The 27,839-nt window shown below is 46.1% G+C and overlaps 1 protein-coding gene across 3 annotated transcripts in view; it reads right to left on the bottom strand.

Moving 5' to 3' along the window:
* Positions 1-243: 243 nt before the first annotated feature.
* The window catches only part of SMYD3 (SET and MYND domain containing 3), a 710,646-nt gene continuing 683,050 nt past the window's right edge, over positions 244-27,839 (bottom strand). For all 3 annotated transcript variants that reach the window (XM_080825025.1, XM_080825026.1, XM_080825027.1), the window contains 2 exons: positions 16,514-16,622; positions 244-735 (listed from right to left, as the gene is read on the bottom strand). In XM_080825025.1, the coding sequence (XP_080681151.1) occupies positions 634-735; positions 16,514-16,622 (211 nt within the window). In that variant the 3' untranslated portion in view covers positions 244-633. The remainder of the gene's footprint in view (positions 736-16,513; positions 16,623-27,839) is intronic.

Here is a 27,839-nt window from a genome sequence, read left to right as displayed (position 1 = left end):
TACAAAATGCACAGAAGAGTTACACAAAGAGCCACGAGACATTTTTTTTTTTTTCCTTTTCCATTAAGACGTCAGTACTTTTCTAGTAACACCTAAAATGACTTCTTTCTAGGATTTGGGACACCACTTTTTGTAGTAGAGATGTATTTGGGAGTAAATAAGGGATATGCATGTCACTTACTACATTAAGTAAAGAAAACATCCGAAACTCTGCTTTCTTGACAAAACAGACAATAAGCTTTTGCTTGAGAAAACACTGATTTTTAATCCAATGATCCCCACAGATATCCAAAGAGAAAGTTACAACTTGTACTACCATGCTTTTAATAGAACTCTCTACCCTTCCCCTGGAGAACGTTGAGCTCCTCAACACTGAAGTCACTAGTGAGGAAGCAAACGGTTACCAGATGGCATTTTCAACCACATTTTTTATATTTATTGTAATTGTGCTTCTCTACAGCTAACGCTTCTTGTGATTTGCACAATGTATGTCTGCCTTTGTTTACCCACATGAACAGAGAACTGCACTGCCAGGAGGGAGGCTCACACGGCAGCGTCGCGTGTGTGTCGGGTGTGTGAGCTCTGTGAGGCATCCGGTAAGGGTAGAAGCCGCCCTTCCCTCTGCCCGAGCCCTTAGGATGCTCTTATGTTGGCGTCACATTCTTCTAAAAGCAGGATCAAATCTTCAATCAGGCTGTGCTCTCTGCCGTGGGTCACTCTCATAATATCAAAAGCCTGAAGGGGAAAGAAAGAAGATAGATTATGTTAGAGGAGGCAGTGAGTTAGGTTTTAATAGGATGTCTGGAGGCCTGCCAAGGGGGAGTCAGGGGCAGCTATGGGGGAGGGGTGGTGGTTGGAGACCCCTCTTGGCAACAGTCCAAAATGGAGCCACAAGAAGCTAGCTCAAACCAGACAGGCCCGAGACAAAGAAGGCTGGAAACCCTGACTGAGTAAGGGAGGAAAGTCAAGAAAGGCTGCTCCCAAGAAATCCCCTCCTCGAGGTACGAACTGTCAGTAAGATAGAGACCCACACCCCAGGGCAAGCAACTCTCCCGGGAGCTCGAGCCCGCGCTCGCGTCTGGGGAGGCTACACTCGCTTTCATAAACTTACCTACTTGCATTGCTCAACCGCTGGGTCTGCCCTTGAATTCTTTCTTGCAATGAGACCAAGAGCTTTTGGCAACACCCTGGGGATGGGCTGGGTGGAGGCCTCCGGTTCCGGGCAGTGGGGGGCTCCCCAGTCCACCCGGCAACATCTTGACGGGCCTCTTGCCCTCTCATCTTGGTCCCGTGATCCTGGCGGGGTGAACCCCACAGTCCATAGCGAGAGCAGCGCTGTGGTTCCCCAAACCACACAGTAAGGGACAGGGTGAATTTTTCACGGGGTGTTTGGAGAGCGCGTTCAAGACCTGAGTCCCGCTGGGGTGTGGTTTCCAACAAGGATCTTCAGGGGCTGTCGGTGAAGAGGTTCGGTGGGGACTTAGGTTTGAGAAGAACTACTAAAAATGATTAATATCAAAGATGAAACACCACATTGCCACCACTTCAAGATCTCATTTTTGTGTGAAGCATTTAGCGCTCATCTTTCTGCGCTGGGATGGTGAGCTGTGTATTTCTGTGTATTCTTCTCATGTCCCAGGACATTAAGCACGAGCATTTGGACAACTGCTTCCTTCGCTCGCCACGTTCCGTTGTCCGTCACGAAGTCTTCTCAGTCCTGCCTCCTTAACATTTCTGAAATCTGGGTGGGCCTGCGACCACTTCAATAACGAGAGGACAGTATAAGGAATGCTATTGACTTCCAAGACGAGGCTAAAAAGGCCTTGTTCACGTTCATGTTTGCTCCCGGAGCCGTGAGTTTCCGTGCTGAGAAGCCTCGGACCGCAGAGAGGCCAGTCGCAGGGCTCTGGCGGCTCTGGTGGACAGTCCTCATGGAGTTCATCTTCCCTGTCATCCTGGCCTACACACCACACATATGCATAAAGAACCATCCAGGGGCCCCTGGCCAGCTCAGTCAGAAGAGCACGCGATCCTTGGTCTCAGGGTCGTGAGTGTGAGCACCATGCTGGGTGCAGAGATGACTTAAAAATAAAAAAAAAATTAAAAAAAAAAAAAAACCACACACACACAAAAACAAGGCGTTTGGAATGACTCCAGCCGCTAGCAGGAAGGGAGCCAGATTCCAGTCTTTCCAGCTGAAACCCAAGATATTGCGGGAAAGAGGCAAGCGATTCCTATGGCGATGTTGGAATTCCTGCCCCAAAGGATCTGTGGGCCTCATAAAGCAGCGGTTGTTCTACTCTGCTAAGTTTTGGGATGGCTTGTTACAGGGTGACGGTATTTTTGCAGTCAGTAAATTAGAAACAAACAGTATCACCCGCACTGCCCACTAGGGGGCTAGCAGGAAGGGAGCAGGAGCCCGGCTCTCAACTTGGACGTGCGAAGACATGGCCACCCAGAGAAACTGCTGGCACGCAGGCTCTTGGCCCTGGCTGTGCAGTGCTATCAACCAGGGAGCCTCAAAAGAGACCCCAATGCCCAGGCCTCACCCGTGCAATTCACAAAACATGCTCTTGGGGCTGAGAAGGACTGACACCGTAGCTCTCAACAAACAAGAGCCACTTTCTATTATTCAATGTTAATTTACAGCCAGCATAATTACCACTTTAATGGTCGTGTACAATTAATCCCATCATGTTTACAGACCCTCATTCATTCAGTAAGTTACTCTCAGAAATGTAGATCACTTCCGATTTTTAACAACAACAACAAAAAATGACATACTGTAGCTCTTCCAACTTACAATATATTTTGCCTTTGTGGACTATTTGCTTAAGCTCAATTTCTAGGGACTCCTGGGTAGGAAGAGCTTTGCAGCCAGAGACTGCAGAGCTGGGAAGCCGCATGGTCACATCCTCAGAGCCCTGCATTCTGCGGGGAGGAAACTCAGGGCAGCTAAGTGGTCAGACCCAGGACTGCTTTCCTTGCCTTTCTCCTGCCTCTTTCAAAAGTCCTCTGTAGGCTGGAAGGAAGGCAAACAGGCAGGCAGAGGGTCTGGCTGTAGCCGCTGAGAGAGAGAGGAGAGAAAGGGAGTGGAAGCTTGGCCAGCTCAGGCTCTGCTCTTCGCCTAGCAGAGAGCAGCGTGCATGGAGCCCAGATGTGATCCGCAGACAGGCAGGCCCAACCCCGGGGACATCCCAGCTGGCAAACCCTGAAGGTTCTGATGAACTCGAGTGGGTCGGTCCCATGGCTGTGCGGTGTCGGCAAGCACATCTGGGGCAGCGGGGGAGGGGGGGGGGCGTGGTCCGCCACCTTGCAGGCAGCCCTGCTCCATGAGATCCCTCCGGACAGGAGATCAAAAACAAATGTTGGATCCGTTCTGGGAACAAATGGGCCCTGTTTCATCCCCTCCCGCCTCCCACCTGGGGCGCGACTCTGGGTGCTCAGAGGGTCTAGACACCTGACGGTCTGAGGCACAAAGCTGTTTGAAAGCAGATGGCCGGAGATCAGAGAGCTGCTTTGAGTCCTTCGCGGGAAAGCCTCCTACTTGAAAGCTCTCTTGGATGTTCTCTTCCCTTCTACTCAGCAGAGGGCCCAATGTCTCTGGGATCTGGCAGAGGAAGATGAATGGGCTGGAAGCTCAGCCTGCAAACGTCTTTGCATAAAGGAAAATAACCCTCCACCGGGCCCCACATACTGGAAGTCCGGAAACAGGTCAGGCCTGACCTGGGAGAGCTCACCTCTGTCCTGTCCCTCTCGGAGACCCCCTGCTGGATTGTGGGCTGGCCCTGTTGCCCAGGACTCCCCCCACACCAGTTTCTTGTGCCCTCCTGGTCATATTTCTCCAGGTCCCTTCCCTCAAGGATGTTCTGTACATTTGACTCAGACGTTGAATGACAAATGTCATCTTCCTAGCGCTCTGTCGAGGTGAGGTTGTTTTGCATGTGTTTAAACATAGTAGTCTCCAATCTTCCTTCCTTCCAGCCTTTTTTTCCAGTTAGAAGTTTCACTTTCTTCTACTTTAGAAATCAGGTCTCCTCCTCAAGAGCTGAAGTAAATTATGGCAGATCCAGAATCTTCCTGCTTGTCCTACAGCAAGATAAGAGCCTGAGCCTCTGCAGGAGGCTTCTGGAATTACAGAGCCACAGGCAGGAAGGGGAAGTGCACAGCTGTCCCCATGCCTCACTCCCACCCCTCCACACCTGCTTCCTTACAGAGGGGCCACAAGGACTATGGGGTTCAGAGCCCTCACAGTGCGGTCTGGGAGGTGGGTGCAGGTAGACGTGGACTCTTCGGGACTCAACCCAGGGCTCCCCTAAACCTAGACGTGGCTTCTGAGACACCCAGAGGGATCGCAGGGTCCTCCTAGTCAAGATGCGTTGATGGTGTTCTGTGTTCTTTTTATTTGGTGGTGAATGCAGCCTTGGAAGCCGAGGCGGGGGCAGGGGGCAACCCCTGAGCGTTACGTACAAGATCCGAGACACTAAGATTAGAAGATTTTATCCACGGGTGTGGCAAGAAGCAGAGAGGACCCAGAGGGTAGAGCTGGGGGAGAGGACCGACTTGAAGAAACTGAAAAAACACCGACATCATTCATCTAGAAGGTGAAACTAAATATAGATACAATTAACAAGCAGACTTGATCATTTTATAAGTGATGGATGGAGCAGAAGAGAACGGGAGAGAAACCAAAGAAAGAAGTAGGATTGGGTACCGTGCAAAGCCTGGCAGCGACCATCTTCCGTATGTGTGTGAGTGACGTGTCACTCTGGGGGGTGGGAAGACAGGAGGGGAATGGAACTCAGCCCTGCTGATGGAGCACGTGTGGTCCTTGTCTTGAGCATCAAGCAGGTGGACAGGTGAGCTGGGGTACTGGTTCTCAGTGATGCAGGGTGAGAGCGCCCCGTGGCTGTAGGCATGGCTCTCCATGGGGGGCCGCAAGACTTCAGCCCAATGGGAAGAAGAAGAGGGCTTTTCCCTCCAAAATAAAGTTACAGTAAACCCCTGACCAACCAGAGCGATGGTTTCCTGTAGCTCTGTGGCTCCCCTCGCTCAGTCCCTTCCACCGCCCCCCCCCCCACATGCACACACCAGAAAGGACAATTTGGGTTTCATTTCCTGCAGCAGTATGTAAAACAGATTAGGGAAACAGAAACTTGAAGCCGGCTCACACTAGGAAAAGCTTATCTCTTCCATTATACTTTATTTTTTTTTTAATAGTAGCATTTAAAAAGAGCCTCCACATCATCTTCCGCCGAGGACTCATCTGAAGCCTCTGAGGGGACGGCTACACGGGTACTGCCTCGAAATGTCAACTGAGAGCCGGCAGCACTCCCTGTCTGCCGCGTGATGGGTGTGGTTCATTCCGGGATAAAGACAGGGTCCCAGAACTGATGGCAGTCTTATCACATCTTTTTGAGTAATTTTAAAATTGTGGTCTTATATTAAATACATTAAATCAAATTATGAGTTAACGCTGCAAACAATAGCTTGCTTATTAATTTTTAATACAAATATATTAAGCTTATCAAGGATCTCATATACTCTCTACCATGAGCCTGAGGGAATCCAATAAATGACTTCCCCAAGCATGATTTAAATATGGATATAAAATCAGGGGGAAAAGAAATGGATGCCTGATAAGCACCTCTGGAATCACACTGCAAGAGGGAAAAAAAGGCAAGTTTTCTTACTCTGCACGTCTCAGGTTGAAAGCTGAGCGGGGGAAGGGGAGGGGAATTGGTCTAAGGCATCCGAAGTAGGAAATGTAAGAAGCCAGACCTGCAACACATCCAGTAGTTCCAGAACAAGAGCTCTTTCCAATGGGCAGCAGAAAATTCCAGCGCCTTTGATGACCCGCCTCAGCTCAGCAGCGCCCCTGCTGGATTTTCTCTGATCTACACCTTCAAAAACTAGGATCCAAAGGAAGGACCCGTCTGCCCACCTCATCCCCACTCCACCAGGAGGCAAGACTTAGTGAAAACGTGGATCCATTCATTCACTAAATATTGTCTAAGCAGCTCTAATGAGTAAGACTTGGCCCTCCCCGGGGAAGAGCTCTGGCACAAGGAGAAAGAATTAGAGCGGGGCAGTCTGTGATCAAGGGAGCTGTGAGGCACTGGGTGTCCAGGGGAGAAAAGGATCAACACAGCCCAAGGGAACCTCCGGAAGGGTTACAGAGGTGGTGAGCTCAGGACTGAGCCTTCCACTGGTAGTAAAAGGACTGCTTTGTGTTGCCAGATTTAACTAATCAATCCAATGAGTATGTATCAAGCACCTGAGAGACCCTGAAGAAGTCATGTCACCTCCCTGTGCCTCAGTTTCCTTAATTAAATAAGAAAGAGACTGCACTGGATTAATTTGAGGGGCAAACCAAGTCCTGGAAAGAAGACAGTGGTGTGGATTTGGTTTTGTTCCAAATACCGTGTTATTGATTTCTAATTTAATTCTACGTGGTCAGAGAATTTACTCTGGGCGACTGGAATCCTTTTATCCTCCCTGAGACTTATTTATGGCCCAGCATGTGGTCGTATATGATCTGTAGGCACTTGAAAACAGCATGTATTCTGCTATTATTGGGTGGAGGGTTTTATGATTTTTTTTTTTTTTGAGAGCTACCATAAATTTTTTCTTTTTTGGAGAAGCATCTTTTCATCTGTTTTTTTGGCCATTTGTCTATCTCCTTTGAAGAAATGTCTCATTGAGTCCTTGCCCACTTTTTAAAGATTAACTTATTTATCTATTTAGAGTGAGCACGGGGAGGGGCAGAGGGAGAAGGAGAGAGAATCCCAAGGAGATCCCACACCGAGCATGGTCAGTCTCATGACCCTGAGATCACAACCTGAGCCGAAGTCAAGAGTCGGACACTCAGGTGACTGAGCCACCCAGGCACCCCCTTTGCCCACTTTTTAATTGGGCTGTTTTCTTGGATATTAATCCCTTATTAGACACATGATTTGCACAAATGTCTTATTCTGTGGGTTGCCTTTTTGCTGTTGATTGTGCCCTTTGATACATAAAAGTTTTAAGTTCCGAAGCACTCCAGTTTGTTTATTTTGTCTTTTGTTGCCTGTGCCTTGGGTGTCATATACAAGAAATTGCTAAATCCAATGTCATGAAATTTTTCCTCCATGTTTTCTTCTAAGAGTCTTATAGTTTCCATTTTTTATATTTAGGTATTCACTCCATCTTGAATTACTTTTTAAAAACAGTATTAGCAAGGATCCAACTTCATTCTTCTGCACTGGATATCCAGTTTTCCCAACATCATTTGTTGAAGAGACTGTCCTTTTCCCATTAACTGGTCTTGGTACCCTGGTCAAAAATCACTTGAACATACATGTGACAATTTATTTCTGGGCTCACTCTTCTTTTCCATTGGTCTACATGGCCATCATTTTGCTGGTACCACATTCTTCTGATTACTGTAAGCTTTGAATTTTGAAAAATTCAAAGTCTGAAATTTTGAAAATTTTGAAATCAGGAAGTGTGAGCCTTCCAATTTTTTTCTACTTTTTCAAGGCTGTTCTGTCTCCTGGGGGTCCCCGAAGTTTCACATGAATTTTAGGATAGAGTTTTCTATTCCTAGAAAAAAAATCATTGGGATTTTGATAGAGGTTGCACTCATTCTGTGAATGGCCTTGAGTAATACTGGCATCTAACAATGTTCAGTCTTCCAATCAAAAACATGGAATGTTATTCTATTTACTTATGTCTTCAATTTTTTCAGCAATGTTTTATAGTTTTCAGTGTATAATTCTTTCACCTCCATCGTTAATTCCCAAGTATTTCATTCTGTTAAATGCTATTATAAATGGAAATGTTTCCTTAATTTCCTTTTTGGATTGTCATATAAACACACAACTGACTTTTGCATATTGATTTTATATCCTGCTACTTTGTCGAATTCCTTAGTTTTAATGGGTTGTTTTTGTGGAATATTTAGAGGTTTCTCCATACAGTATCATGTTCTCTGTGAACAGAGATAATTTTGTTTCTTTCCAATTTGAATGCTCCCACCATTACCTCTTCACGTACTCTTTCCCCTTGCCTTCTTTTTTCTTCCTTCTGGGGCTCCCAATGTTGCATCTTTGTTACTGGTCCCATGGGCCCCTGGAATTCTGTTCCATTTTACCTTTTGTTCAGTCATTTCCTCTGTTTTTCAAGATTGAGGACCTGTTTCTATTGTTCTATCTTCAAGTTCACTAACTCATTCCTCGGACCTCTCCATACTGTTGTAAATCACCAGTCTGTTTATTTTGGTAACTGTATTGACCAGTTCTTAAATTTCTATTTGCATCTTCTTTATATTTTCTTTTTTTAAAAGATTTAAAAAAAAAAATTATTTGCGAGAGAGATGAGAGAGAGAGAGAAGAGGGAGAAGCAGACTCGCCGCTGAGCAGAGCCTGACACAGGACTCGATCCCAGGACCCCAGGATCATGACCCAAGCTGAAGGCAGACACTCAACTGACTGAGCCACCCCAGCATCCTACATCTTCTTTATATTTTTTATCTTATTGCTGAGACTTTCTACTTTTTTCATTTGTTTGGAGGGTGTTCATAATTGCTCACTGAAGCATTGTCAGAATGGCTGCTTTACAACCTCTGTCAGGATCTATGGATTCTCTTCCCTCATGCCCCCCGCCCATTAAGATTGAGATCTTCCTGGTTCTTGGTAAGACAAGTGATTTGCAATTGAAATCTGGACATTCTGGATATTTGGTTGAGATTCTGAATTTTATTTAAACCTCCTGTTTTAGCTGGCTTTCTCTGACAGTACTCCAGTAGGAGAAGGAAGAGGTAATAATGGGGAGAAAACACCTTTTATGCCGGGTGGAGATAAAAGTCCAGATTCCCCACGTGGCTTCTTGCTCGTACTGGGCTTATACTTTCCGGCAGGTAAATTTCTGTGTGTTTCCTTTAATAGGACGTAATCACTATGCTTTCATTTTATTGACCATTCTGTTACTTAACTTCTTTTTTGGTTCAGAAACATACTTGAAACTAATATTCTCTATTTGGAGATTCGTAGGGGGCATTCATATGTATCAGAGTCTGGGACATTCAAATAACTCTTACAGGACATGGCTGATGATTATGGTACAACATGCCTTGCTGTATTCTGTCTTCCCTCTCTCCATTCCATCTGCCCCCATGCTAAGGTGTGATATTACACATTTAGAAGACAGCTTTTTAATCCAGAGGCGAGGGGGACTTACACAGTCCAAGGAAGGGATTTAGGCAGTCCCTGAAGTCCCCGTCCCCACCCAGTGTTGTGTGTATGTACATTTTTCTCTAGTGAGTCGGTGGCTCTTATCAGATTCAAAAATAAGCATGTGATCAAAGAGGTTAAGAATCACTGTAACAGACAAAGGAATGGGAACCACAGAACCGGATGTTTTAAATCAGCCATTTAGGGGGCCTTAAATTTAGGGGGTAAGCTGGAGTAGACAGAGACCCGTATGGTTGTGCTTTGAGCTTTCCCTGGATGTGTCTGAGTAGCTAAAAGCTCTGTGAGAATGAGAGAATGTCCAGGACTTGTGGCCTGCGCCCCCTGCTCAGGCCCAGCAAAAGCTAAAAAAGATTCTCAAAATGTAAAATGCTTCAACAAAATGAAATGAAAAGGGAAAGGAACATGACAGTGTAGTGTAAACAATTTACATCTAAATAAAAAATGATTCCCAAAGGGGAAGAAGTCTGGTGTTTTCCAAGCTGCTTCAGCTTAGCCAGCTCAGCCCAGGGTGAGGGAGTCAGCAGCCAGAGCTCCCAGGAAACAAACAGGTTCACTGATGAGACAGTCCAGACCAAGAGAGTCGCCCACGACCTCCAAGAAGTCAAGTTAGTGGCTAACAAAATTCTTCCAAGAAATAGATGGAAAGGAATGAAAACAGATTAGAGCCAGGAGAAAGGAGGAGAGAAACGCTGCACAGGGACCCCAGGACTGGCCTTGTGGCAGCAGTCAGAAGCATTTCAGCAGAGCCCAGAGGCGATGAAAGCCTAAACCAAGTCAGGGCTGGGCTAAGTGGATCCCTTTCCCGGAGGAGGCTGGCCTAATGGGATCTGCAACCAATTTCTGCTTCTGAAGCCTTTCTCGTTTCTGCTCCAAAATCAGCCTTTGAAACCCTTTGCAAGTTCTTTCATCCTATTATTTCCAGAGTCTCTAAGAAAGAATATCTAAGAAAACATGCGTTTCAAAAGGCAGAGAACAGATCTTCCCTCTTCCCTCTCGGGGTACCTGAGCCCTAAGAAAACTCAGGAAGAGAGGCTTTCTGCAGAATGAAACTAGCCTGCTCCTAGGCTCCCAGGTCCTGTGGGCTTGCAAAGCAGCGGTCATGCCCTGCCTGGCCCTCTGTGTGACATCGTAATTTGTAACAAGACAGATGTATGTATCTTTGGTCTTCATCCTAGTTTCTGACACAGAGCTTCTAGAACCCTTGGAAGTTCCTAAGTACAGCAAGCAATAAAAGTGTCTCTTGTTATGTTAATAAGGTGACTTTCTCAGAAAACACCTGGCGGATTGGGGCTGGTTACCAGGAAAACCAACCACGTGATTGACCTCTGAGGAACAAAGAGGAGCTGGAGGCCGAATCAACCCCCAACGGCCAATGACTTAATCAATCATACCTGGGTAATGGAGCCTCTATGAAAACCTTAAAGGTTTGGGGTTTCAAGAGCTTCCAGGTTGGTGAACACGTGGAGATGTGGGAGGACTGGTGCGCTCTGAGAGAGGGTGGGAGCTCTGTGCCATTCCCCCAGACAGTGCCATTATTACTATTATTATTATTAGCCCTTAACCTGCGGCATCTGATGCTATCTCTGAGCAGACGGTATCAGAACTGAACGGAATTACAGCACACCTAGCTGGTGTCTCAGGACTGCCTGTTGGACGGGAAAACCCTCGCCACACACTGGAACAAGTGCGATCGGAGCCTCCCTCTGCTAGTCATGGTCAGCTAAGGTCTAGCCAGGATCTGTCCACCAGCCATAGACATATTACATTTATGTATTAGCTGAAGGGACAGGACCAGGGAAGGGCTTTTAAAGATCTCCATTCATTAAAAACTATTCATTCAAGCACATGCTTAGTAGATTTCGCTGTGTTTGGGGCACGTGTATCTGTTAGGTGGCGCCAGGAGATAGAGAACATGCCCATGTGAAATGCTGGGGAGCCCTTACAGAACATAACTGTTTAACAAGGGGACACGCCGCATCACCCCAACTATAAACCCAAGTGTGGAAGGGACCAGAGAGTGGTAGAATGATCAGAATGATGATTCCTAGAACAAGAGAAATCCTTTAGTCTCAGAATACTTGGGCCTTGGCAAAACCCCCTCACACGCTACCTCATTTGCTTCTCCAAACCACTCTACCGGGTAGGGATTATCTTCATTTTAAAAGGAAGAAAATTCTATTCAGAGGGATTCAGAGTCATGGGACTCTCACGTGACCTTTGTCACTCTAAACCTGAGGGCTCTCCCCACCGGGCAACATGGCCGGGCAGTTCGGTGGATAATCAAAACCTGGCAAGAGCCTCAGCGACTTCCAGAGCCAAACAGGAAGTGTGGGGTCCGGCCACGCTTTAACCCCGGGCCCTGGGGCAGCCTTGCAGATGCTGCTCCGAGAATCTTCCATTGGCAGCGGTCAGGGTCCGTGCTGGGCCCTCCCTTCAGTACCGGGAGGAGGAGGTGCTAAAAGAGTTAACAAAGGAAGCTTCTGGAGGCGAGGTAACATCGCTGGAAGAATGTGAAGAAGGCAGTGTGGGATGGGCCCGAGGGGGGCAGAGGGGCAGAAAGAGGACCGTGAGGCAGGCGGGGACGGCTTCAGCGTCCCCCCAGCCCACGCGATCCCGTAAATCCTCTTCTTGGTATCTGTCCGCCTTCCCGCCGTTGCAGCTGATGCTTCTTCCAAGAGTTGTGTGCACACAGAGGCGATAATAAAGCCTCACACAAATGAGGCGACCTAACTCTCCACTCAGCTGACCTCAGGGACTCGGCAGACGCGCAGGGATTTCTGCACGCTGAGTCTTACCAGCGAGTCCTATCTGCCTAACCGGGCCAGTGTGCAGGGAGGGCACAGAGCCTGGGATTCCAGCCGCGATTTAATGTCTTGTTCGCATGTCTGCCTCCCCCACTGCACCGGAAGGACAAAGGAAGAATTTAATCCACACATTAAATTGAATTAATTTGAATTAAATGGGACAAACTAGTCCTGGCCCTGCCTCACCCAAAGGATGACTTTGGACAGACTCTAGAATGTCTCCATGCTCCAGCTCTTCCATTTTTCAAACAGGAACAAAACCATCTGCCCCAGTGACCTCATCTGTTGCGGGGTCCAGAGAAGTAAGGAGCAGTAATTTTTTAAAAGATTATTTGTTTTAGAGAAAGAGGGGAGAAGGGCAGAAGGAGAGGGAGAGAGAATCTGGCGCAGACTCCGCTCTGAGCTGACGCAGGCTGCGATCTCACGACCCTGAGATCACGACCTGAGCCGAAACCAAAAGTCGGGACACTTAACGGACTGAGCCCCCTGGGCACCCCTACATATGAGCAGTATTAATGTTTTCGAGTCTCACAGAAATAGAAAGGATTAATTTGAGCACTAATAAAACAACTTGCAGGTGACCCTGGGTCAAATATACCATGTACTTGAGACATTTCCCCCATGTTACTTTTGTTAAAACTTTCTCACGGCTGACCCTCCCAGGAAGTGTCTTCTGCCTCACGGATTCGACCAGAGGCCAGCTATTAGCCGGGACAGTAAACAGACGTTTTCTGGGAGACTGTGAGAGGAGGCGAGGCGTTCCTCCCCATCTGGGAAGAGCCGTCGGACAAGGTAAGAAGAACAGGACAAGCCGTGTGCCTTCGGGAATCTCAGTGTTCTTCCTGGTGACCATGGCCTTACATCAACAAAAGATCAGGAAAGGGAACACGGCTATCATTTAAAAAAAAAAAAAAAAAAAGAGGCAAAAAACCAGCAGTAGGGAATTTCATTTTTAAGGATCTTTGAGGCATTTGTGATTTTTCTCCTCCGCAAGTGGGTACCTGCCCCTCTCATGGGACCAGCCAGCCCCGGGGCGTCCCCGAGCAACCTGAGGGCCGGCTGGGATCTCTCCACTGTAGCTCTTCTGCAGACAAGGGCCCTGTGGCCCAGGGGGTCCTGTTCAAGTATCAGGTGCTCCGCGTGAAACCACACACAGCAGGTCTCCCTGAGACCCGCCAACACCTGGACCCGGTGAGGACATCAGCTCTCCATCTGGAAGCCACGGTTTGGGTGGGAGGGAGCTCGGCGGGGGTGGGAAGGCGGGGGCAGCAGAGAGCCCAGGGGCATGGAGGCTCATGAAGAGTGAGGTGAAAATAAACATCTCTCTTTCTTATATTCCAACACAGACCTAGTTCTCCCATTTAGTTTCTTGGCACTCACCGCTACCATCGTATGTACCGTTCTCCCTCCTCCCTGGCTTCCTCCCACAAGGAACACCTCCTCCTTTCTGGTCTTTGTACAGCACTGAACCGGTCACCAAGATAACGGCAAAGACGTCCCCGTCTCCTGGGCGTCCTACTATGGGATACCTCGTCTTATTGCTTTACTGTGCTTCCCAGATACCGTGCTTTAAAAAAAAAAAAAAATTGAAGGCTCATGGCAACCCCGTGTCAAGCAAGTCTACGGGCACCATTTTTCCAACAGCATTGGTGCACTTTGTGTCTGTGTCACATTTTGGTGATTCTCGTGATGGTTCAACTATTTCATCATTATTATATTTGTTACGGTGATCTGTGATTTTTAAAAGAAGATTTTATTTATTTATTTATTTGACAGAGAGAGATACAGTGAGAGAAGGAACGCAAGTGGGGGACCGGGAGAGGGAGAAGCAGACTCCCCGCTGAGCAGGGAGCCTGATGTGGGGCTCGATTCCAGGACCCTGGGATCCTGACCTGAGCCAAAGGCAGAGGCTTAACCGACTGAGCCACCCAGGCATCCCGATCTGTGATCTTTGATGTTACCCCAGTAATTGTTTGGGGGCACTATGGACCATGCCCATATAAGACACATATAATAAATATTATGTACATAATAAACATTGTGTGTGTTCTGACCGCTCCACCAACTGGCCACTCACCACCACCCCTCCTCGGGCCTCCCCGTTCCCTGAGACACGATACTGAAATCAGGCCAATTGATACCCTTCTAACAGCCGCTGTGTGTTCAAGTGAAAGGAAGATTAGATGGAAAGCCAGAAATTGTTAAGGCGAGTGAAGAAGGCGTGTCTAAACTGAGGCTGAGGGGACGGATGCAGAGGCGCCGAACGGTGAGGCAAGCTGTGAACGCAAAGGGAAAGTTCTTGCAGGAGGTTACAAGTGTTATTCCTGCGAACACACAAATGGTAAGAAAGTGAAACAGCCTTACCGCTGACATGGAGGACGCTTCAGCGGTCTGGATGGAAGATCAAACAGCCACGACATTGCCTCAAGCCAAAGCCTAACCTAACTTACGGAGTTAAGTTATCCATAAGATCCAACCAAGATAATAAATGAAGATGGCTGCACTGAGCATCAGGTTTTCAATACAGACAAAATAGCCTTATACTGGAAGAAGAGGTCATCTAGAACGTCCACAGCTACAGAACAGAAGTCAATGCCTGGAGTGAAACCTTCAAGGGACAGGCTGACTCTCAGGCACTAGGGCAGCTGGTGACTTTAAGCTCTAACCTACTACTTAGGGGAAAAAAAGATTCCTTTCAAAAGGTTTCTGCCCACTGATAATGACCTGGGCACCCAAGAGCTCTGATGGAGCCGATCAATGAGATTAGGGTTGTTTTCATGACCACTAACAGAATATCCATTTAAGCCCATGGATCATGAAGTAATTTGTACTTTCAAGTTTTATATCGAAGAACTACATTTCATTTGGCTACAGCTGTCACAGAGCGTGATTCCTCTGATGGATCTGGGCAAAGTAAATCAAAAACCTTCTGGAAAGGATTCACCTTTCTATTTCATCCACTCTAGATGCCATTATGAATATCTGTGAGTCATGGGAAGTCATCAAAATATCGACATTCACGGGGTTTGGAGGAAGTTGACCGCGACCCTCAGGGATGACTCTGAGGGGTTCAAGACTTCAGGGGAGGAAGTCACTGCAGACGGGGAGGAAAGAGCAGGAGAACTAGAATCAGGAGCGGAGCCCGAGGAGGGGACTGACGGGCTGCCACCTCATGACGGAACCTGAACGGATGAAGTTGCTTCTCATGGAGGCGCAAGGAAAGTGGTTTCTTAGACGGAATGTACTTCTGCTGAAGATGCTGTGAAGATCGTTGAAACGACAACAAAGGTTTGGAATATCCCATAAACTAAGTTGATAAGACAGCAGCAGGGTTTGAGAGGACTGACTCCAGCTCTGGGAGAATTTTTTCCACGGGTCCAATGCTGTCAAGCAGCATCGCATGCTACAGAGAAATCCCTCATGAAAGGAAGCGTCCACTGATGAGCCAAACTTCACTGTGGTCTGATTTTAAGAAATTGCCACAGCCACCCCAACCTTCAGCGCCCACCACCCCGACCAGTCAGCAGCCACCAGCAACAAAAATATTATGACTCCCTGAAAGCTCAGACAACAGTTAGCATTCTTAAGCAATAAAGTATTTTAAAATTATGTATATATTTTTCTTTCAACATAATTCTGCGACACGCTTCATAGATGAGACATATCATATAAACATAATTTCCATATACACTGGGAAGCTGAAAACTTCACTAGACTCTCTTAACTGTGACACTAGCTTCATGGCAGTGGTTTGGAACCAAGCCTGCAGCCGCTCTGAGCTGGGCCTGTTGTGTGTGACCAGTGCTCTGCGGGCAGCGTCGGCACACTGGCAGGAGTACAGGGAGAAAACCTGCCAGGCCCCGGGGGTGGGTGGGAAGAGCATTTAAGGTAGAGGAAATGTCTTGGTAAAGACCTAAGTGTGATCAAGCTCAAGGTGTCCTGGGCAGCAGGGTGCAGCTCAGTGTATGCTGGCCATGGGGAGAGGGAGGGAAGGCTAGAAGGGGGTATAGGCTGCAAAGGCAGGCTCTGGGCAGGTGGTCAGGAGGCTGGGCTGAGAGGCGGGGATTAGGGACTGTGGTCTGTGGGGGGGTGGGTGGGGGCGGCATGGAGGCGGCATGGAGAAGGGTGACCTGCTCACCTGGTGTAGGGCACAGGTATAGTGGTGTCTCGAAGGCCAGTTTGTGCCCATTATTAAGCCCTGACTGTTATATTGTCATGAATTTTAGGAGCTGGTCGATTTTCCATGGGTAGTTTGAGATCAGCCGCGGTGCACTCATTTAGACTACAGAAATCCACAAACATCACAAATCAGATTTTCTCAGAGCTGTTCGTTATGTTGAACAGTGATGGGCATGCGTGTGCGTGCAAGCGTGTGTGTACATGCGCTGCACAGAGTCACTACAAGTCACAGGGACGCGGCCTAGTGACAGGCAGACTCGGTATGCCCCGCGGGACACGCGGTCCCGGCACACTCACCAGTCTGAGGTTCTTCATCGCCTGGGGGAACATGCCTTGGTGCAACTGTAGTTTGCCGACTTTCATTACCTGCACCCCTCGGACGGGATGGCTTCCGGGGAAGAAAATCCTGGAAGAAACCGAAGGGTAAACCGTGTCAGCAGCTCTCACCTTTGTGGTCAGTGTTCTGTCAGGAGACCATGAAAGGGTTGGAAGCAGACCCTGGCTGGGGGTGTTGGGGAGCTACCGAGAGGGTCAGCTAGGTAGTCAGGACGGGATGGTGTCCTTTGTGTCAGAAAGAAATCACAGACCTGGAAAGTCTCACTAATCAACACTGAGAAGGGAGACAAGGGTGGATCTCTGCGTTTCTCCCTGGGGCGGGGGGACACGTGGAGAGACCACATGCTGAGCTTACCCTCCAGCCTTGCCTATGAGGTTCCAGCACCTAGAACAGCCCTGGAACACAAGATGGCCGCTCGGTACATATTCAGTCGACGAATGAAGTGTTCACGATGCCCCATGGAGATCCCACCGAGATGCCACCATGCCCTCCTTTTAACCACCAAGCCCTTGGAGTTCATCGTGGCCCATCTTTCATACAGGACCTGTGTATTTACTTATCATCTCACTACACTACGGAGGTTTTATTCCAGCCCCCCAACTGTGTTCCCATGATGTCCTACATGCAGGAGGCACTCAATAAAAGCTTGACCTCTTCCCCACATAACAGAATAGAAGAGGGTGCTGTAAGTAGAGCAAGGAATGAAAAACTCAGGGCTATGCTCCAGACCTGATATAACCTCCATGTGATTCAACAAGAATTTATCATATCAGATTCAATAAAATGTGTACTTCTGCCCCCGCAATCCTTGGTCTTGGTAGATCCTTGGTCTACCGAACTTCTGCTGTATGTTCGGGATTGTTCCTGGGCTGGGGGATGTCTAGCCATGAGCTTTCCTCTCAAGGCCCAACCAGTCCACCAGACACAAGACAAACATTCATACCATGGTTAGAAAATAGGACAGGAGAGGGCATCGTTTTGTGCCCAAACGAGGCCTAAGTGCATGGCCGCGCTCAGTTCACTGAGTGAATTACACGGGGAGAATAATGCAAGAGCTTTGAGGAGAGAGAGGCAACTGGCGGTTGGTTGGACCAGGAAGGTTTCCTGGATGAAGGAAACAGGATGTAAACTGGCCTCCAAGGGTTGGGGCCAGCTTGGCTGGGCGGGAACAGGGAAGCCATTCACACTGCTAGCATGAGCAAGGGCACGCTCCAAATGCTTGCTTGTCCAGAAACGAAGGTTCTGCCCTAAGAGTCGTGACTCATGGGGCTCGCAGTGTGCCAAGCTCTACTCTGAGGGCTTCTCACTTGTGAGCTCGTGGAACCACATGTAAGCTCAACTGTGTGACGGACAGGAGGGCGAGTCACCAGGAGACACATATTCTCTGGTAAGTGGACACAGTCTCCTCGCCATTCCCTCCCCTGAACCTCAACTCTTCCCCACACGAACGGTGATACGGAAACTCCTTTCGCTCGTGCTCTTCAGAAAGTGGGAAGCAGTCCTTGAGAGGAGGTATTTCAATCCACAGGAGGTCAGCCATGCTGCTTTGAAAGAACTGCGAAGCGAGGGGGAGGGGAGAAACAAAGGCGACACCTGGGTCTTGGATTTTTCTTCATCTCTTGAGTGGGCCAGGAGATCAGTCACTTCACCCCTCACCCCGGACAAGATGAACATCATTACCTACTTGTGTGGAAGAGATTTTAAGAGCCGCAGACAAAAGGCTTAAGTACAGAACACCATTATCAGGAGGTAATTGCCCCGGACGCTTTCCTCGAAAAGCACACCTGGATTTGGGATTTGATTTTATTGCTATGAATATGGAATAATTAAATTTAAAGGCCAAAAAGTAATTTTATACTAAAAATCATGCCACTAAATGGATGTCTGTCATGTCGGTTAGCAAAAGGAGAGAAAAACCCTTGGTTCCATGCCGGGAAAGAAAGTGGCGCGTAATTACACCCTCACAGGTACCTGCTCCGGCTGCCTAAAGATATTAAAGAGAAAAACAAAGTGAAGTTCAGTCGGGAGAGGATGAGGGGAGCGCCTCTGCCAGGCGGACTTCCACACAAATATTTATGGAGCAGTGTCGCGGCTCCGGCGAGCGTTGACCGTGTGCCTGGATTGTTTCTGGAAGCCTCCCAGCTGCCATCTGGAATAACAATCACGATTACTTGCTGGAGTTGCACCCAGAGCAACTCCGGGGAAGCTCCCTCCCGCTGGGAGAAGGTCCCCAGCGAGGGTACATGGGTGACCGTGATGGGAGGACAGAGGAGGGCCTGCCAGCTGTCTTCAATCATGGCTCTGCCAAAAATGAAGGCCAGCGAAGAGTCTGACCCAGAAATGGCTTCGGGGGGCCTAGGAGTGCGGGGACCGAGGCAGGAATCCGAGTAGGATGGGGCAGGGGGCCTACAAGAGGCCGTGTTCTGTGCCCGGGGTGGTAAGGAATGAGAAGTCCCAGGAGAATCCTGCCCTGGATGGGACCCAGTCTAGCTGCAGAAGTGAGGCAGATAAAATCATGACACGGAGAGGAGTGCGAGGGCTGATATGACACAGACATGGGGCTGCAGAAGCAGGAGAGCCCTTGGTGACCAGGGGAGCATTCCTGGAGCCACACAGCCTGAGCTGGTCCCGACCGGAAGGGGCCATGGGATCCCAGGACAGGCACGTGGGGCATGGGAAGACACGGGCAACTCAAGTGACAGAAGAGAGAACACAAGGTGAGAGGACACCAACCTCAGGCCGGGCCACACAGAGACAGAATTGCAAAGCCAGGAAATTTGGACTTCTGCTCGTCTGCAGCTGGGCACCCCTGAATGGGGCTATGATTATTTTTATCAGAATGGGAGACAAAGAAAATCTGAGAAGAGGCACTACAGGCAGGACAGCGTGAACAGGACGGAAGAGAAAGATCTGAGAGCTGATGAGGCAGGGTCTAGAGGCTTGCCGGGCTCCGGCAGAGCTGGAGCTGACTGCAGGACCCAGGGACAGAAATGCCAGCTACAGAATGCAAGCAGAGCACACAGGAACAAAGTCATTCCGTGGGCCTACTTGTTGGGCGTTATAAATCCCCTTTCCCTAGGTACGATGCTAGCGATCACACACTCCAGAATGCTGAGCCCAGGATAGAAAAACTGCCTTTATTTTCTGTGGCGAGTAAGTGCCGAGGAAGGAATGTGCTTAAATAAGCAGAGCAAAATAGCACACACGCTAGCTTTGACTAAGACCCCTAAGCACCAGGATTTTGCTGCCCTACTCTGGGAGGAGGCTGCGCGTCTGGAAAGTGGAATGCCTCAAGTTCAAGGCTCTCAGGTAGTCCTGGTGGCAGGACCTGCCCTGCTGGCCCCGCTGAGGTTTCCCTACACGATGTAATTACCAATCACACTGCTTCACTACAGGGAGCAGCTTTGGCATTGGAAGCAGAAAGAAAAATATTTATTGTTCGGGATGATTTTTTTAGAACTGATGTCAAAGACATGACTGAAATTAAAAGAAGAGCTCAACTTGCCTCTATAAACTGTACTTCAGAGTAACCAAACAGATCAAAGAACGATGGAGAATTTTATAATGGATGGGATTATGTTGTTACCATCAGAACCCACCAACCACTGTTAGCATCCTTACAGTGTAAAAATCAGTCCTTGGGTGCTCTCTGATATCATGCAACAGGAATCATTCTGTACTATCTAAACAAACAAAACTGAATTTAATCAAGCCCACACAGTTAAATTTCACTTCATGGGAAAAACAAGTGATAGAGGATCAAATAGAAGCAACCAGCTAAATCTGAGATATGGGAAATTCTACAGGACTTTGATGCGCAAGTTCAACAGGTCAGTGGCATGAAAAGAGAAAGATGGCAGCAGAGGAGACCACTCTAGATTAAGAGAGACTCAAAAGATACAACAACCAGATGTCACATACAGCCCTTGTGCATCTGACCTTAAACAAAACAGTCATTAAAAGACATTTCTGGGAATTCTAGGAAATCTGAACATGAAAAGGCCTTCTCGGCATGTAAGGAAATGTCCGCATTTTTCCGAGATGCCAGCTAATGTATGAATGGATAAAATGATGTCATGTCTGAGATTTGATTTAAATTTCTTCAGCAGAGTTTCTCCCTCCAGCAATGTTGGATTAGTTTGTTTCACATGAAACCCCTTGTTAAAAAACAAGAAAAGTTAGCCAAAATTTACAAGATAATTGAAGGTATTACAGACCACTGAGGGAAAGGGATCTGGAAGAGTCAAAACTGCAGAAAGAACAGAAGCTCAAGAAGGTGACTCTTACATTTGCTGCCACCTTCCCCTTCGAAGACTTGAAAGGCAGACGGGCTCAAGAGCTGAGCAGAGGTTTGGACCATCTCAGAAACGGACATACAGAAATGAGCTCAGAGTGCAACAAGGATGAAAAGGAGCCCTGGTAAACAACCTTGGCTTTCATCTGTGGCCCCCAAAGGGCTACAGTCTAAGAGTAGTGGTAAACCAGAAAGAGACCAGCCCTCACAGACTCAATCCTTCACACCCTGAAGGGATTAAGGTGATGTGTTCCTACAAACTACCCAAAGGAAAAGTAAATTCTCTTTGAAGTAAAATGTCATCCTGAACCTAAAATTATCTTTCTAACGTCCTCCAACAGCAAGACACTCAGTAAAATTATGACCGGGCATACAAAAAACAAAGCACTGTCTGAAAACCAAGGGGAAAAAAAACCACGGACAATGAAACAGACCTATAGACCTATGGGAACTCAAAGTCAGGTCTTTAAATGTAAAAAGTATGTTTGAGAACTTAAATAATAGAAAAGAACTTTAGCAGGAAATTAGAAATAAAATAAAAAAATAACCAATGAAATTTCTGGAACTGAAAAACAGAAAACCGGAGTCAAGAACTCAATAGCTTGACATCAGATGCAACACAGCCAAAGAAAGAATTAGTAAACTGGAAGACAGGTCAAAAGAATGTATCAGTTGCAAAACACAGAGAGGCAATGAAATGGACCCGGGGATCTCATATATGTTAACTGGAATTTCAAATTCAATTAGAAAGGGAATGGGGTCAAAGAAATATATGAAGCTATAATGGCTGAGAATTTCCAAAAGTAATAAAAGATAGCAAGTAACAGATTCAGAAGTGCTAAGAAGTACAAAATAGAATAAAATAATTCAACACAAGGGGGGGGAATAAAATAAGTGTTACAAAATTTTAAATTACTGAATCTGGATGATGGATATAAGAAGGTTCATCATATTTTATTTTTGTGTATGCTTGAAATTTTTCATAACAAGAAAAACAGGAATTATAGACTCTGGCAGATAACTGCCTCAAGTTTCAAAAAATTTTGGATTTTTAATGATTTCTAAGCCTCATATAGAAATGACATGGAAACTCACGAGGGACTGGGCCAAGGAAGCCTGAAAGGCAGATGGAGTCACGTGATATTCCTCGTGGCTTAAGTTAAACCAGCTGCTGTATGAAAGTTACTCATGCCTTTGTGGTAGGGTAGCTTCATTAGTAATATGATACACTTTTGTTGTTAGTTTTAAAAAAAGAAAAAAGAGGGGAGCCTGGGTGGCTCAGTTGTTAAGCATCTGCCTTTGGCTCAGGTCATGATCACAGGGTACTGGGATCAAGCTCCGAACTGGGCTCCCTGCTCAGTGGAGAGCCTGCTTCTCCCTCTCCCACTCTGCTGGCGCTCCCTCTCTTGCTGTGTGTCTGTCATAAATAAATAAAATCTTAAAAAAAAAAACACAAAGATCTTAACTTTGGGAAATGAAACCAAAGAAAGAAAAGACAGACCAGTATATACTGTACTAGAAATCGCTTCAAAACAAGAACTATTTCTTACCATGACCTTAATTAATTATACAGTTAGTCTGGAGATGTGCTCTTCCGCAACAGGCACAATGAATCCTTACTCCTCCATCACCTCCACTGCCTACCTTGCTGGCTACTGAAAGAACAGAGTCACGAATTCTCACCTGTTTCCAAGAAAGGATGATTCTGCATTCTTGCCTCAACTGAATCCTCACCTCCTGTTTTATCTGTAATATGTGTTGCTGGGCCCCCATCACTGGCAGGGGGATCTGCCCCACACCCCCACCACCTACCCCTTGAGTATGAGAAAATAAAATGCATGTGCCTGTTATAATTCCACCACATATTACCACAGCATTTTATAACCTTACAATGAGATTTTGTCTCACTGCAATTAGATTTTTCTTGGGTTTCATTTACCCCACAAAATGAGTAAGCAGAATCACTGCCTTATGCAAAGATTACATTTTGACTCCTCTTTATTTCCACTAAATAGAGCTCCCCCACCCAAAAGGCAGGACTTTCTTACTCTTAGAAGTTTAACAATTTATAGTTGTTGGTACGTTACCTATTGTTACGAAGAATCTCTTAATCGGGGAAGAACACAAGAGCTTTTTGTTTATTTTAAATATTTATGTAATTTGGGCTCAGAAGCAGAGGTTTTACAGTAGATAAATTCGAATGAAGGAACTGGGATATTTAGGCTGAAGTCCTGCTTCTACCAAGCAGTTACCTGACTGACCCCCTCACATCACAAGTAACCTAAGACAAGAGACAGGAGAATGTTTAGAAATATTCACAGCTACATATAAATACAAGCTAGTATCATTAAGTCCCCAGGGCTAGTGAACGTATGGTAATTAGATGTGACACACTGTTACATCCACACTGAAATAAACAACAGGGAAAAATCGCCCGATTTTATTGCAAAGTTAAAAAAAAGTGTCCCAATAGCATAAAAATACTTCTTTCCAATGGCCAAAGGGCCCACTTGGATCAGCTATATGTTTTCCTGTTGTTTTTTTAAATGCAAGCTGAATGGGTAGCAATGCAGAGAAGCCTGGTGGGACCGTGGTAGTTGAGAGGACACTGAATGAGGGGCACGGAGCTGCCTTGTTAAGGAAATGCTTCTGTTGCAGATGGCGTTGAATTCTGAACCTGAAAGTTTGTGTTTTCAACTTATCTTTGAAAAGTGAATTGCGAAGGCATTGCCTGTGTCGTATTTGTAACTTGCACATTATGTTCAACTTTTTCTGTGGAATGCTGGGTTCGTGCACCATGTTCTCAACCCACTTGCCAGACCTGCTCATGAGCAGCCTGGGACCCCAGCAGCCCGGCCAGGAGCGGTGAGACGTCACGGTGTTGCCCAGAGCTGGCACTGCCTATAGGACGATGGTGCTAAGGACGGCTCAGAATCCTCCAGCCAGGCAGGATGGCACTCTGTTGTACGCAAATAGTTTCCTATAATGCTAACCACGGGGACTGGGCTGTCCTGTATCTGGCTTTTGCCCACGTCGTGCCTTGTAGTCCTCTTTTTCAGGGTGTGAAATAGTTAACAATATTTGAAGTATTTCAAAAAGGCTGGCCAGCATGACTGAAATACAAAAAGATATTTTAAAATGTAATAAAATGCTGGCAAGATAGTAAAGAATTGTCAGGCCAAAATCTAAGTGAAGAGGGACCCCTGAGAAGCAAGTAGAATGGTGCGACTGTGATATGCTTGTATGCTGGTGCCTCTGGCTTCCTCTTTTTTGTTTGATTTTTTGTTTTGTTTGTTTGTTTTTCTAAGCTTGGGGGGCATAAGAGCAAGTCCAGTGTCTACCTAACATCATAGGGTCTAACAGAATCCTCCCTTCTTGCCAATTTCAGGAGATGGACTACAAAGAAGAGTCATGGTAAGGCCAAAAGAAGCCAGAAGCCGGTAGAATGATATCTTCAATGTGCCTAGCACAAAAAATTCCTAGTCTAGTATCCTATATCCTCAAAAATATCTTTCATTAATCTGAGCATACAGCTAAAGGGTTCAGGGTTGCGTTTTGAGGTGAAGAAAATGTTCTAAAATTGAATGTGGTGATGGCTGCACATATCATTGAATATAATGATTTGTATGTTTTTGATGGGTAAATCGTATGGTTCTATGAATTATATTTCTTTTTTAAAAGATTTTAGTTATTTGACAAAGAGAGAGCATGAGCGGGGGGATGGGCAGAGGGAGAAGCAAACCCCCAGCTGAGTGGAGAGCCTGACACGGGGCTCGATCCCAGGACCCTGAGATCATGACCTGAGCAGAAGGCAGACACTTAACTCACTGAGCCACCCAGGTGCCCCTCTATGAATTATATTTCAATAAACTATTAAAAAAAGAATGAGACATTAGTACCCCCCCAAAACCAAAATACTGAGGTACATATCTAATGAAATATGTACAAGCCCTATATAAGGAAAACTACAAATCTTTGATGAACGAAATCCAAGAAATAAATAAATGGAGAAGTATTCCACGTGTTGATAAGAAGACTCAATATTGTCAAGATGTCACTTTTTCCAAACGTGGTCTATAGACTCAATGCAATCCCAATCAAAGTCCCAGCAAGTTATTTTGCAGATATCAGTAAACTGATTCTAAGTTTACATGGAGGCAAAAAGACCCAGAATACCCAACATGACACTGGAGGAGAGCAAAGTTGGAGGAATCGATACACCGAACTTCAAGACTTACTCTAAAGCTACAGTAACCAAGAGGGTGCGGTATTGACAAAAGAACAAGCAGATCAAGGGCACAGGACAGGGAGCTCTGAGTTCTGGAAGACCCACACATGCACAGCCGGCTGACCTTTGACGAGGGGGCAAGGGTGACACAATGGAGAAAGTCAGGTGTTTTCAACAAGTGGTGCTGAAGCACCTGAATATCCACACTGCAAACAAAAACAAAAACAAAAAATGAATGCAGACCCAGGTGTTATGCCCTTCACAAAAAATGAACTCAAAATGGATCATAGATCTAAATGTAAAACACAAACCATGAAACTGCTAGCAGACAACCCAGGGGAAAGCCTAGGTCAGTCCTGGGTATGGTGATGTTTAAAAAAAAATTTTCTTTTAAGATTTTTCATTTATTTATTTGACAGAGAGAGCAAGAGCATGCATAAGCAGGGGGAGGGGCAGAGGGAGAAGCAAGCTCCCCACTGAGCAAGGAAGCCCCATGTGGGGCTCGATCCTAGGACCCCAGGATCATGACCTGAGCCAAAGGCAGACACTTAACTGACTGAGCTACTATGACATCCCAGTGATGCCTTTTTAGATACAACACTGAAGACATGATCCATGAGAGAAATAACAGATAAGCTGGAAAACTGAAAGCTTGGGCTCTGTAAAAGACGCTGTCAAGATAAAGGGAAGGTAAGCCACAGACTGAGAGAAAATATTTACAAAAGACACATCTGATGATGTTATCCTAAATATACAAAGAACTCTTAAAACTCAACAATAATAATGAAAAACTAGGAAAATGGGCCAAAGACAAGAACAGACATCTCACCAAAGGAGACATACAGATGGCAAGTAGGCACATGAAAACATGCTTCCATTAGATGTCATAGGGGAAATGCAAATGAAAACAATGAGATACCAGTACACATCTAGTAGAAGGACCAAAATCCAGAGCACTCACACTACCAGATGTCGCTGAGGATGTGGAAAAATGGGAACTCCCCTTCCCTGCTGCTGGGGATGCGAAACAGTGCAGCCACTTTGGAAAACGGTTTGGTGGTTTCTCATAAAACTAGCATACTAAATAAAGTAAACCATACGATCTAGGAATCATGCTCCTTGGTATTTACCCAAAGGGGTTGAAAACTTATATCCACACAAAAACACATGTAAACTTGGAGCAGCTTTACTCATAACTGCCAAAACTTGGAAGTAACCAAGATGTCCTTCAGTACATGAATGGATAAACAAATTGTGGTCCATCCAGACAATGGAATATTATCCGGTACAGAAAACAAATGGTTAAGCCATGAGAAGACATGAACAACTCTAGATGCGTATTACTAAGGGAAAGAAGCCAATCTACACTGGCTACATTTCAAAGGTGTGACATTCCAGAAAATGTAAAACTATGGAGAAAAAAAAAAAATCAGTGGCTTCTGGGAGGTGCAAGGGAGGGATGAACAGGTGGCACTCAAAGGATGTTTAGGGGAGTGAAAACATATGAAACCATAATGATGCACATGTTATTATACATTTGTCCAAATTCAAAAGATGCATGACACTGAAAGCAACCCCTAACGTAAACTATGGACTCCGGTGATAATCATGCATCAGTGTTGTAATGAATGTCCCGCTCTGTGGGGGGGAGTGTGGAGAAAGCCAGAGGCTGTGCATGCGTCGGGGTAGGAAATATATGGGAAATCTCTGTACCTTCAATTCTGCTGTGCACTTAAAACTGCTGCAAAAAAAATAAAGTCTTAATTTTAAAAAAGAAGATGAAATAGAGACATTTTTGGAAAAAGAAAAACTGAGAACTTGTCACTAGCTGATCTGAACAAAAGGAGTTTCTAAAGGGTGTACTTCTGGAAGAAGCGAAGTGAGCCAAGATGGAACGTCTAAGGTACAAGCAGGAATAAAGAACAAAGATAACGCCGAATATGGGCAAACCTACGAATACTGACAAATGAAACAGCAATTTTGTGGGAGTTAAAAATAGGGTAAAAATAAAAATATACAATGATCACAGCATACCTGTCAACAGTAAAGAAAACAGGATTCATGTACCCTCAAGTGCTTCTCTACCCAGGAAGAACATGAAGCAGTTATATGCACATTTCCTTTATAACTCTTTAAACAGCTCATGCGTGATTTATATACCCTTTGGAATGTATGATATATTTAACAATAAAAAGTCTTAAAACCTGATTAATGCTCTGTTTTAACTTCTAGGTACAAAGCCAGTGTGTAAAGAACAATTAGGTTAATAGATAATCTAGAGATTCAATGATCTCCAAAGACTGAACGTTGAATCAAGAAGGGAACGCTGTGGTTTAAAAAATAGACATCCCCTACCCTTGTTTGGAGGGGAAAATGATACTCATAAAAAATTAAAAATTCATTAAAAAGCTGCATGATCTAGTTTTAAATAGATGAAATACAGTTTGCCATCAATAATCTTACCAAGTTGTGTGTCTGTATCTAACAATACTACGAGTGCTGTTGTTGACATGTGTTCCAGATGTGTGGCTGGCACTTTTACTGAAATCAGCTGATACAGATGCCAGGTACTCGAGAGCCCGTACGTCTTGAAGAAGTTTTAAGTTCCCAGAGCACAGGTGTTGGGAGGTGCTGGAATGTGGCGCTGGGAAGTAGAACTATTCCTTCTTCTTTGGTGATTAAAAAAAAAAATTCTATTGGGGCATAAAAGTTGGCACTGCTGAGATGCAGCGTCGTGAGAAAGTGAGTCTCTAACAAGGGGTTG

The sequence above is a fragment of the Martes martes genome (assembly GCF_963455335.1).
Source record: "Martes martes genome assembly, chromosome: 15".
In the NCBI taxonomy this organism is placed as follows: domain Eukaryota; kingdom Metazoa; phylum Chordata; class Mammalia; order Carnivora; family Mustelidae; genus Martes; species Martes martes.
The sequence above is the reverse complement of the archived record's forward strand: the minus strand, read 5'-3'. Positions and strand labels throughout refer to the sequence as shown.